We start from the raw sequence: 12,351 nt of genomic DNA on the forward strand, positions 1-12,351 counted from the left end.
CTGTGTCAGTTGCCTGTCATTTCAGAGCAAATGTGTCATCATTTTTTTTTTTGTGGCCGTGTCGTGTTTAGTTCCATGTTCACGTTCATGGTCATGGTCAAGTTGTGTTTCTGTTGTTAATGCTCTCGCTCTACAGGGCAATGTTATTGTGAATTACATTTAATTAATTACTTTTTTGGCTTTCGGATGCTCACTCGCCCCCTTTTGCCACTCCTTTTATCTCTTTGTCCTTTTTTTTTTTTTTTTTTTTTTTTTTATTTTCCCTCCATCACAAGCTGTCCCTCTTTAAAGTTGTAGACTGCTGTCTCTTTTTTGTTTTTTTTTTTCCTCTCTTTCTTTCTCTTTCCCTTTCTCCCTTTTCTCAAGGACACACAAACGTAGCCCCCCTCCCCCTTTTTCTTTCTTTCTCTGTCTGTTCTTTTTCTTTTTCTTTTTAAATCCTTCGTAACGCGTTTCGCTCGTTGCGACTTGGCCGATTTACGACCTCAACAGACAGGACTACTCAGCCATGGGCGACGCAAGCAATGTCAGCCTTGATTCCATTATCGAGCGACTGCTCGAAGGTACGCCTCTTTGATACGCCTCTCTCCCACTCCCCTTTATCCCACAACGACTACAAGTAGACAATTGTCTTTTTTTTTTTTTCTTCAATCCTCGATTCTCTCATTTGACATCATTCTTATCTTTGTCTGTCCAACATTTCACCCTTCCTCTTCCTTTTTTTTTTTTTTTTTTTTTTTTTTTTTCCTTCTTCTTCTTCTTAGTGAGGGGCTCGCGACCTGGAAAGCAAGTGCAGCTTGGAGAGAATGAAATCAAGTTCTTGTGTACAGAAGCTCGTCAGATCTTCATCAATCAGCCCATCCTGCTTGAACTTGAGGCACCCATCAAGATCTGTGGCAAGTATATAAAAAACAATTGAATTACCAAAATGCAAGGATCATGATTGATGTTTCAATGCAAAGCCATTTCATGGTGCATGTGCTCTATTCCTTTGTCAATTACAACTGGAGGTCATTTTACCTCCTGCTACTCGGATCATCCAGAGACAATGTAGATTGATTAGCAAAAGACAAGTGGAGAGAAAAGGAAAAGAAAAGGAAAAGAAAAAAGAAAAAAAAAAAGAATGAAGGAAGGAATAAAGGAATGTGAAAGAATGTGTGTATGTGAGAGACAGACTAAGCTCAAGCAAGAAATGGAAGCAAACGCACAGAACTTTTAAGTGCACAACTTACTCGATACTCGATAACGGGCATGTGTTCTATGGGGTAAATTGTTTTTGTCACTAATGGAAAGAAAAAAAATATATATATTGGGTCGATTTTACCAATTTAGGTGACATTCATGGCCAGTACTATGATCTCCTTCGACTTTTTGAGTACGGTGGGTTCCCGCCAGAGGCCAATTATTTGTTCCTAGGTGATTATGTCGACCGAGGCAAACAATCACTCGAGACCATTTGCTTGCTCCTGGCATACAAGATCAAGTATCCAGAAAATTTCTTCATTCTCCGCGGAAATCATGAGTGTGCCAGCATCAACCGGATCTATGGATTCTACGACGAGTGCAAACGTCGGTACAACATCAAACTCTGGAAGACCTTCACAGATTGCTTCAACTGTCTACCAGTCGCTGCGATCGTTGATGAAAAGATTTTTTGCATGCACGGAGGATTATCGCCTGACCTGCTAAACATGGAGCAGATCCGAAGAGTGATGAGGCCCACAGATGTACCGGACACTGGTAAGTTTTACGAGCAGCAGAAAAAAAGAAGGAAAAAAACCCCCAACACAATCGACAATAACAACAATGAGAACAAAGAATTATCAACAGAAAGGTCAAAAGACAAAGCAGGATCAGAGAGATGAGATGCATTGGGAAATTTATTTACTTTTGACCAACACAGCCTCCGCCCTCCCATTGCATTGAATTCGTCCTCATCCATCGTCTTTTTTATTATTATTATTATGATTATGATTATTAATGATAATTATGTGAATGCATCTCTAGGATTGCTCTGTGATCTACTTTGGTCAGATCCTGACAAAGATATTACTGGATGGAGCGAGAATGACCGAGGTGTCTCTTTTACATTTGGACCAGATGTCGTAACCAGATTCTTACAGAAACATGATATGGATCTGATCTGCCGCGCTCATCAGGTAGTTGAAGATGGCTACGAGTTCTTTGCAAAGAGACAGCTAGTAACCTTGTTCTCAGCACCCAACTACTGTGGCGAGTTTGATAATGCAGGAGCCATGATGAGTGTTGATGATACACTGATGTGTTCTTTCCAGGTAAGGAGAAGAGAACAGGACGAGTGTTGGACGCAGGCCAAAAAAAAAAAAAAAAAAAAAAAAAAAAAGAGAAAAAGGAATAGAAGAGTTATTGTTGTTGCTCAAAATCAATGGAGGTTACTCAAATCTACTGAGATTGAAACAAACAACAAACAGTACCATTTTCACGCTGCTGTTATTTATGCCTGGATTTGCTATTGATGTATGTTCGATTCTTTCCATTCAATGGATAAAATCGTACCAATGGCAAAAAAAAAAGTCAATACTTTTTCTTCTTTCTATCATCTGTAGGGTAGGCAGGAAGCATTGTGGGGCAATGTTAGTCAGTCCTTATCATGGGTTGACAGCCTTTGCCTCGGAGGATTCAGTTATTAATATTCGTTTTATTTTTGTTCCTCCTATATTTCTATTTGAATAGATCCTGAAGCCAGCTGAAAAGAAGCAAAAGTACTCATACGGTGGGGGATTGGGATCAGGACGGCCCGTGACGCCACCAAGAGGAAAGAAAAAGAAGGAGATGTCGAAGGTCACTTAAATGGTTCAGACCTCTTCCTCTTTAGGTTGTGTATCAATTAAAAAAAAAAAAAACAAAAAAAAACAAAAAAAAACAAAAAAAAGACAGGAGGGTGGCCTCAGTTGTAGTTCACATGTAGATGAAACTGAAGCACTTTGCAAATACATGTTTATATATCAAGTAAAGTGTTTTATTTTATTTTATTTTTTTTAAAAAAAAAGCCATTTCCTTAAAGATGTAACCTATAGGCATGACCCTTTCATTTTCATATTTGAGAGAGATGTAGGATGACAAGGACGAAATAAGTTAGCAAAAGTGGAAGGACAGAGGTGAATGCATGTGGTTTTTGTAACAGAACGACAGACGAAGTGATTGTGATTGCTTTGGACTGGTGTAACCATCCCATTTCTGTCTGTGCTTCGGACATTTTCTGGCCAAAGAGTACAACGCAATGGTGTCCAACGATACAGAGCGAATCAACGGAAAAAAAAAAAAAAACACATTGGGTTCAATAGGACATATTGGATTTTTTTTTTTTTTTTTTTTTTGTAATAGTAGAAGTAGCAGAAGTAGAGGTTAGCGATGGTTGAACATCATGAATGAGGTTGAAGTTGAGCATTTAATCCATTAAAAAAGGAGGAGGAACGTAATGTTCCATTGTTCCATTGTTCCATGGCATCCCTTTTTTCAAGCAAAGTGAATGCGACACTCTTTTGCATGCTTTCTCTTTTTTTTTTTTTTTTTTTTTGTTCCTTTCTTCCTTTCTTTCTTTCTTCCTTTCTTTCTTTTTCTGTTTTTTGAGCGATAGCAACAGCACTTGAAGTAGCGGTTGAATCTTTTCTTTATTTTTATTTTTTATTTTTTATTTTTTATTTTTTATTTCCCTTGAAAACATAAACTGACATGGCCACCCAATGTAAGCAAACATCAATGAAAACCTTCTTAAATAATATATATATATATCCTATCTGGACTTTAAAACATAATTTTTCATGTGCTTTTCAAGTTGTGAAGGTCGCGTCCTTGGTTCCAAATCAACAACACTGTAACCTTAAGCTTAGGGTCTTGTCAGTTGAGACCATAGCGGAGACCATTCATAAAGAGAGTAAGCAAGCAAAAAAAAAAAAAAAGAAAAAAAGAAAAAAAAAAAAAAGCTCCTTTCTTTCCATTCGATCATTGATATAAAATTACTCTTGTCCTCACTTTTTAACCTTTTCTCATCCATACTCTTTCGTCACTGTCTGTCTACACTTTGTAGCAGGGAAAATTATTCAAAGTGCTGATGCTATTGTAGGCGATGATACAGCTTGTATTCTCCTTAACCTCAGGAATGGTAAAAAAAAAAAAAAAAAAAAAAAAAAAAAAACTATTAATATTTTATTATTATTAATAACAATAAAGAGGGAATCGAGGAATGGGGAGGGTATTAATTTTATAACCCCTAATCAGCTTTCACATTTCTAAATCGTTGATTTAGATCAAGTCAATCTTTTGGCTCGAAATGCAAAGCTTAGAGTGTTAAATGCACGTGTGAATATGTATCGTGGATTCATGCGTCTTGAAGTTGATGAAGATGATGAGATGAAGGATGGTCCAGATATTATCGAAGACACCCGTCCGTCATCGATCACAGTCATTGGAGATGAGGAGGAGGAAGAAGAAGATGGCGTCAGGGTTGCATCCACAAGAGGAGTATCATCGGGCCATCCTTCAGAAGATACTACTACTACTACTGCTGCTGCTACTATCGTACAAGGAGCCATTCCTCGGCATGAAGAGATAATATCGCGTTCAGAGAGATCATCTGGAGCAGTAGAACAGTCATCTCCAGGGACTGAAGCTGATGAGACCACAGCGATGACCCAATCAGCAGCAGCAACATCCATGACTTTGCCTACAATGGCCACATCAGGATCACCATCCAATTCATTGGTCTCCTCCTCAGCTCCTGCAGCTTCACTCGGCCGCGATCAATTGGAAGTAGAGATGCGATTGGGAACAGGAGGTAGTGTTCCTTTGATGGAATATTATCGTACGATTGAATTTATGTATTTCTCAACTGTGGAACCTATTGGACGCTAAATAATAGCCATCTGAATAAAGTAAAAGACCCTTTTTTTTTTATAATATGCGAATTTTCAAGACGACAAAAGGCGTCATTCTGATAAATGAACAATGGATAATGGGTAAAAGGGGTGGATGAACTTGAGCTTTTTTTTTTTTTTTTTTTTTTTTTTTTTTCAGGAGACTCGAAGTGAAAAGTAAATGAATGATAAAAAGAAAATTGAAAAGTGAGGATGAATAGGAGGAAGAGACAAAAGAGGGACGAGAGGAATGAGGGAAGGAAAGAAGGAGAGAAGGGAGGAGCAATGGGGTTGCGCACATTTCTTTCTTCCCACCCATTCACCTATTCGGGAACAAATATTTGGAAAGGAATGCGATGTTATTCTGTTCATAAAATTGTTCTCGACCTTTAGGCTTTAGCAACCCAATGAAGAATTGTTCAGAGATGGCTCTATTGTTAAAAGCTGTACAAAGACAACTGTCTATTCATCCGCCTTTTTTTTTTTATCTTTATTTCGCCGATGCTGTGAGCATGCGTAGAATTAGCTTTTTAGCTTAGAGTATCAAGATCCACAGTCCTATATAGTACTTCTGTGCCTAGAAGCTGTCGGGATTCAAGGTGGTGTAGAGTTATCATAATGACTGATCAATCATAATATAAAAAAAAAAAGCTCCCTCATCATTCAGTTTGTAGAAGAATTTAATAATGAAGGTGCCTTTCATAGCTCCGATTAAATAATTGCATGATAGTTTGAACGTCAACATGTAATTGAAAGATAATATATTTGTAGTCTATTACTGGACGTTTGTAAGTAAGCCAGGTGCTAGTCTAATGCTAAGTCATTATGAACATGATATGACAAGAAATACAGGCCCTGATTGCTTCCGATTTAATTTTATTTTTTATTTTTATTTTTATTTTTTATTTTCACTTAGTTTAACTTCTTTTTTAGTAGCGTATCGTTGACAGGCGAAGAAAAGTCCTTGGTTTCAAACTGATATCAGCATCAATAATCAGCGAAAAGGAGCAAAACAAAAGAAAAAAAAAATGTCGTACATTTTGTTTATCCTACAAGTTGTGGATGATATCAGTTGTGTAAGTTATGAATGTATTTGTGTGCTTTGCCAATAGAACTCAGCACGTATCAAGAAGGAACGAGACATGAGCACGGGATACAGAATTAAAAAAAAAAAAAAAAAAAAAGCCTTGACTATGATTATGACGAGTTTAAGCATTTTTGTGTATCTTACATGGACCATTTTGTCTCCTATGCCCCATGCCCCTCCATGCTCATATCCATACTGTGCTTTATAAAGAGACATTGTTGGTTCATAATGAATGGACCATTTATAACGACCAATCACTGACACATGAAGGTCAGTTGGTTCCTGGATGGCAGTTACTTTATTTTAAAATCGTGGCATCTGAGGATAGGAAAAGAGACCAGGAAGTATTGCTTATTCAATAAACTCTCATTTAATCTCAATTTAGCTTTTTCCACACTCTTATTTGGGCGTAATGATAAGTATATATGATGGGCAAATCAAGCATGTCATTTTTTTTTTATTCTTGACAATCTGGATGATGTCATTTCTGAGAATGCTTTTTGTACATTAGGTTAGAGTTGTCCAAAATTAGATTACAATACCATGAATACAAAGAGAGGAATAAAAACAAATTATCACATAAGCTTCCAAGGGCGAACAAACAGAAATATATAACAATGTCATCACTTTCGTATTTTTGTGTTATTGGTCTTCCCTTGACATCATATCGTTGATCTGCCGTTGCTCTCTCAGATAATTCTATGCTCACAATTGTATATGCATGCATCGTAATCCCTGAGAAGTATATAAATCAGAAGATCCCCTGACTTTTTTTTTTTTTTCTTCATTCTTCTCTTCAGTAATTTAATTCACCCACAGCCTTTTTTTTAAAACTAATACATCTTTCCAATCTTTTCCCACCAGCGAGCAGCCAGGGAATATTAATATTTAAACTAAATCTCTCACAACCATGTCATTTACAACAGTATCTCCACGCGCCCGAACATGGCTGCGACACGCTCCTGTCTACGTATTGATGTTCCTCTCCACACTCGTCAACCTCATGACCACATATGCCGCACCTGTTGCATCCAAGAGGCCTGGCGATGATAACGACAATGCTCTTGACAGAGCACGCCAGGGTCCCTATAACCTTACTGTCCAGGCTGGAATCGCTGGTGCCATCCTCATTGTTTTTGGTCTTATTCTCTGCTTCTTTGGTTATCGCTTCTTCCGTGTGACAATGTTCTTGATTGGTTTCTACTTCTTTGGTAACATCACCTATGTCGGTATGGCCAACGGTGGCGTCACTTCTCAGACCTTGCTCCTCGTCATCTCGATTGTGGTCGGTATCATTGGAGGTCTGCTCTTAGTCTGCTGCTCTCGTCTGGGTGTTGCTGTCCTCGGAGCCTTGGCCTTATACTCCTTGGGTCTCTGGATCTTAGGATGGAGATCTGGTGGTGTCATTACCTCCAGCACTGGTCGTGGTATCCTCCTTGCAGTCCTTGCCATCGTTGGTTTCATCCTTGGTTTCATTCGTGAAAGGGAAGTGGCCATCATCGGTTCAGCTATCGTCGGTGCTTACTCCTTTGTGGCTGGCGTTGACTTCTATGCTCGCACTGGATTCATCAACCAGACTGATTCGTTCATCAACTCCAAGAACAGCGTCAATAACCGTGTTGGTAACGTCACGGGTGAACAGTATGCTCTCTTGGCCACATTCATTGTCTTGGCACTCCTTGGAATGTTTGTTCAGTTCCGCTTCTGGGGTCGTCGCAACTTCCGCCCTGCTGGTCCTGCTGCTGGAACTAACGTCGTCTACACTGAGAAGCCCAGCCGCTTCGGAGGCATGTTCCGTCGCCGCCGTGTCTAAGAACAATAATAAGCATTTAGTGATAATAACTATGACAAACATTTAGCCCCATAATCTTACCTTCCCCCTACTTGTATATCATGTAATTAGTACAATTCATTTTATCAAAAAAAAAAAAAAAAAAAAAAAAAAAAAAAAAATCGTCATAATAAAACTTTTTTCTACTACATCCTCCATTCATTTCCACATTAAAAAAAAAGTAATGCCAATCTTCCCTCTGGAACTCGATCTGAGGGATAACTTGTTCCACTTTGTGATATGATCGTTGCTTTGGATTCATCGATCCTCAGGTGTCCACAAAGTAGTTAAATCGGAGATTTCTGATAAAAAGTCATGTGCATCCTCCCTCAGATTTTGATCTCTTTTTCAAGTCTTTAACCCCTTGACCAAATCGAGTTTGACAACCTCTATAAAGTCCACTTGGATATGTTAGATTGATCATGTTGTTAGTTACACTCATAAAAAAAAAGGATCTTTTTTCTTAGCGCAACCTAGACACAGACGCATGCAATCGTTAGCTTCTTCCTTCCTGTTGTACTACATGGTGATGATCATCGAACAGATGCTCAGAATTATTTCGGTGAGGTCACAGAGAGACCCAGGATATTTACATTAAGATCGCCCTTTTTTTTTTTTTTTTTACTTAGCCAACAAACCATGACCTTTGCAGAAACCACTACGTTACCTCAACAGGGATTCAGGGCTGTCTCGGCCTCTGATCTCCGTCCACTCTCAGATGCTGTCTTTTATATCCAGACAAGGATTGACACGGATACAGGTCAGCATGTATTTATGTGGAAAGATATCCAACGAGTGTTCAGTAACGCCAAATATCTTTTGGATGGTACCTTAGTCGTACCATTTATGACTAATCAATGCTATGAAGAGTATGTCTACAATATTTACAATGTCACTTCTCTGGAAAGTCTCACATCACTATCACAATTATTTGACAAACTAAAAATAAATAAAAAAAAAACCTCTACCTGTTTATCAACTCATTCTCAGCCTTGATCCTCTAAGAGTCCAGTACCGACCAGGAGTCGTCTTGGATATTGTAGTTGGGGCATCAGAGCATACCAATTTCACTTCGAAAACTACACTTTTACATGGCGATGTATTTACACGAACACTATCTGCTGAGGCAGTGACGAGTCCAATTTCAAAGCAAGTTGAGGAACTCTCTATCTCAGACAAGGCTCCGGAGGAGAACAGGCTAATCGCCCTTTCCAGTGATATGGATGCCGGTGCTCGATCATCGTTTCATGAGTATAGTCGGATCTATAATTCATACTTTCAGGCCATAGCACTCGGTCAAAAGCATCAAGCTGAGATTATGGCCCAAGAAGCAAGGAACATCCAAGATGCCATGACAGTTCATTTCAGTCATCAAAAGATAGAGTCGGAGCGAAACCTGGCTCTTCAACAGGAAGTTATTCGAATGCAGAAGCAGATGGAGCAAGCGATGCAAAGGAATAAGGAAGAATTGTTATTAATGCAACAAAAACTTGATGAAAATCAACAAAAGATGATGCAGTTGCAGAAACAAGCTCTTGACAGGCTAGCCATTGTCCAAAATCGAGTGCAAGCTCTCATTACTCAGACCTATGAATTGCATGAGTATCCGATCCCCAGGTTGTTCATCGTCCTTCCAAAGCCTACAGAGCGCCTTAATATACTGGCGAAGCCATTTGCAAAACAGTTTCGCTTGTTCTTTCTATGTGAGTGCGGCGACCACACAAAGACTCCAGGGAGCAGTATCCCACATCACATCCACCTAGCAAAGCACGAAGGGTATGATATCAGCCAACCAACGGAGTTCTTTGAGAAATACGGATCGTATGTGTTGACGCTGCTTCAGATACTCAAATACGGAGTCCTTGCTGCCGGCATTGTCTTGCCCCCATTGGCTCAACTCGACATTTCAGAATGGCTTGATATTGTGAAGGACGTGATAGGGACCTCGGGACACAGCATCGAAGCACTTGTGGATGAGTCAATCAGCTATATTCAGAACAAACAGGATATTGACGAAACGCTTGATATCTTTGAAGACGAGACAATATTTGAGAAGGCTAAAGTGCTTGAAGGAGCAGACCTACGACAACTTCAGTCGTTTTTGCAGATCTATGATAAGGGTCGCACACTTGGCAACTTGTATCGCATTGTCACGCCTGAGGGTCATGTCAAATGGGTGTGTTTTGACCATTATCGAGAGAACTACAGAGAGTCAGCGGTGCAGCGGTTCAAGGAGGTTGTTGCAGCTAACAGAGGCGATTATGATGAGCAGCATGGCAGCATCAAGCTTTGCCTCGAATCTCCGATACAGGCAAGACAGTTTTATGAAGCAATGATCCAAGCACGTGGTATCCAGGAACTTTCTATCCAATTTGGATGGGATGCAACAATGGATGAACTTCGTGACTTTACAACGGCTGCTATCACATCAAATATTGTCTGTGTTAGCGTTGATGGAAAATCCCTTAAGCGGCCAGCACTTGATGTTGTCAACCGCAATCGGCGCTTCAATCCGCTGGTTCAATTGATAAGTAATGGATCTATTCAATCAATGAAACTCGAAGGTATTGAAGGCCTTTTCTCTCGCGTGAACATTCCTACTTTCACAGAAGCACCAAGACTTCGGAACCTTGACTTGATCGGGATTGATTTCACTACTCCCTCCGCAGTATCACGCCTCAAGAGCCTTCTCACTTGCTGCCGCAATCTTGTAGAGCTAACACTCGGGACCTTTGAGATTGGTACAACACCTAAAAATCTGTTAGACGACAATCTACCACTTTTCCAAACACTGAAGTCACTGGAAATTCGATATGGATCAGGAACCTTACGCAACAAATACTCAGAAGGCATCATCCTGGAAACAACCTTGGAATTCTACCGTCCGATGAGGATATGTAATGACTATTCAGCTAATCTTGAAAGAGGCCGACCTACAGACCCTATACCATCAGAAGAAAAACCTGAAGGGTTCCAGTTGTATCTACTGAACATCATATCCGATAATCCAAAGATCACGACTATCTTGCTGTCGAACGTCTATGACTACCACAGAGTTACTGAGATGATTGTCACGGCCCGAGAGCGGATGATATCACTCAAAGGATCTTGCGCACTAGAATCACTTACGATAATGTATCACACTGGATCCAAAAACTTTATCTTACTTGACGTTAAATGCCTTGATATATCCGATTCACAGAGCCTAGAGGTCAACACGGACTTTACTCTATTTACAACTGTACCCTGGCTGGGTTATGATGTCGAGGCAATGCTTTGTTTTCTCAAACATCTAGGGCCGTTTGCTAAAAACCTTTTCTTTACTTCCAGCTGCACATTCAATGATGATATGGCTCTAGCTCTGGATGAATCGACCGAGGCTAATGGATCGAAGCTTTCAATACTGGATGTCGATTGTAGATCATTGACATTGGTTGGTCTCGAGTGCATGGACCGTGTAATTCAGAGGTCACGATGCCTCTTTAATAGTAATATGAGGTATTGGGGATTTACTCTTGCCATTGACAAGCCTATTGGTACATCCAGCCCAGGATGCCTAGAGATTGACTCTGCTCTGCGTCCAAACGGACACAGAGGCGTTTGTAGCGTCGAGGCAATTCTTCATGTACTCAAACACCAAGGGTCAGTTATCAAAAACCTCGACCTCAGATTTAAGTTCGATAACGAGATGGCGTTGACTCTGGAGAAATCTATCAGGATTGATGGCTCCATGATTTCAATACTGAAGATTGACTGCGCATTCCTAACGGCGACTGGCCTCGAATGCCTAGATTACATCATTCAGAGGTCGCCAAACCTTGTTGATATAAAACTGAACAATGTCTACAATACTATGGATATGGAGCAACGGAGGTGGATTAGCTCTGAATGGATTGGCAAAGATTCGACATCCCGCACCGCTAAATGGTTATCAAGACGATGGGATGTACCAAGGTTGCAGAAGCTGGATATCCATACCAGAGGAGATCTTACACCTGAATTTAGTCAATGGCTCATCAATATGCTCTCAATCCCAGGACCTATTGCTCCGGACCTTACAGCAGCCGAACAGCCGACACCAGGGTCTCTTGAATGCGCTTTTGAGTCTCTCAAGGAGATTCGTCTGAATTGCTGGAATGTTTCGCTTAGGGAATGGGAAGCGATTGTGAAAGCGGTTGATTTCTCAGGGCTAGAGACTCTACTCATTATGGGAGACCACCTCAATGTCAAGATATCGACGTGTTTGGTAGATTGTCTTCTACAGAATAGTGGAGCGAACCTACCACTGAAAAAGCTTTATCTTTATAGCGATAAACTAGTGAAGTCGGTGCATTTGGAAGAGATGCAAAGGACGAGAGCGATGCTTGAGAAAAAATATCCTAAGTTGGAGTTTAGTATTCGTATCTGGATGACTTGATATAAATGTATTTTTCTTAAAATGAAGATGAGTAACTTTCAGTGTGCAGCCAGAGCTTCCTTAATGTTTTAGTTTGATTCAAATGTCATCAGCTTTACATGGTTTCAAGAGGTCTTTGGTTTGA

The 12,351-nt window shown here is 40.0% G+C and overlaps 4 protein-coding genes across 4 annotated transcripts; all 4 read left to right on the forward strand.

Annotated features, from left to right (window-relative positions):
• The first annotated feature begins 318 nt into the window (after positions 1–318).
• On the forward strand, positions 319–2,876 carry BCR41DRAFT_362316 (protein phosphatase type 1). The gene is made up of 5 exons (XM_022025709.1): positions 319–563; positions 765–896; positions 1,333–1,740; positions 2,008–2,294; positions 2,713–2,876. Exons 1-5 carry the CDS (start codon positions 509–511, stop codon positions 2,827–2,829), a joined length of 999 nt encoding a protein of 332 aa, XP_021876775.1. The 5' UTR covers positions 319–508; the 3' UTR covers positions 2,830–2,876.
• An 835-nt stretch (positions 2,877–3,711) lies between these two features.
• Positions 3,712–5,025, forward strand: BCR41DRAFT_425749 (hypothetical protein; the record flags this gene model as incomplete). Its single annotated transcript, XM_022030620.1, has 4 exons — positions 3,712–3,724; positions 3,815–3,913; positions 4,067–4,141; positions 4,286–5,025. 4 exons carry the CDS (start codon positions 3,712–3,714, stop codon positions 4,888–4,890), a joined length of 792 nt encoding a protein of 263 aa, XP_021876776.1. The 3' UTR covers positions 4,891–5,025.
• A 1,772-nt stretch (positions 5,026–6,797) lies between these two features.
• Positions 6,798–7,910, forward strand: BCR41DRAFT_362319 (hypothetical protein). The gene has a single exon (XM_022025710.1). It carries the CDS (start codon positions 6,890–6,892, stop codon positions 7,790–7,792), a length of 903 nt encoding a protein of 300 aa, XP_021876777.1. The 5' UTR covers positions 6,798–6,889; the 3' UTR covers positions 7,793–7,910.
• Positions 7,911–8,449: 539 nt separating this feature from the next.
• On the forward strand, positions 8,450–12,227 carry BCR41DRAFT_389816 (hypothetical protein; the record flags this gene model as incomplete). The annotated part of the gene is made up of 2 exons (XM_022028164.1): positions 8,450–8,679; positions 8,801–12,227. The coding sequence occupies 2 exons, from the start codon at positions 8,450–8,452 to the stop codon at positions 12,225–12,227; spliced, it is 3,657 nt and encodes a 1,218-aa protein (XP_021876778.1).
• Between the last annotated feature and the right edge of the window lie 124 nt (positions 12,228–12,351).

This window comes from Lobosporangium transversale (genome assembly GCF_002105155.1).
Source record: "Lobosporangium transversale strain NRRL 3116 chromosome Unknown BCR41scaffold_54, whole genome shotgun sequence".
Classification (NCBI taxonomy): domain Eukaryota; kingdom Fungi; phylum Mortierellomycota; class Mortierellomycetes; order Mortierellales; family Mortierellaceae; genus Lobosporangium; species Lobosporangium transversale.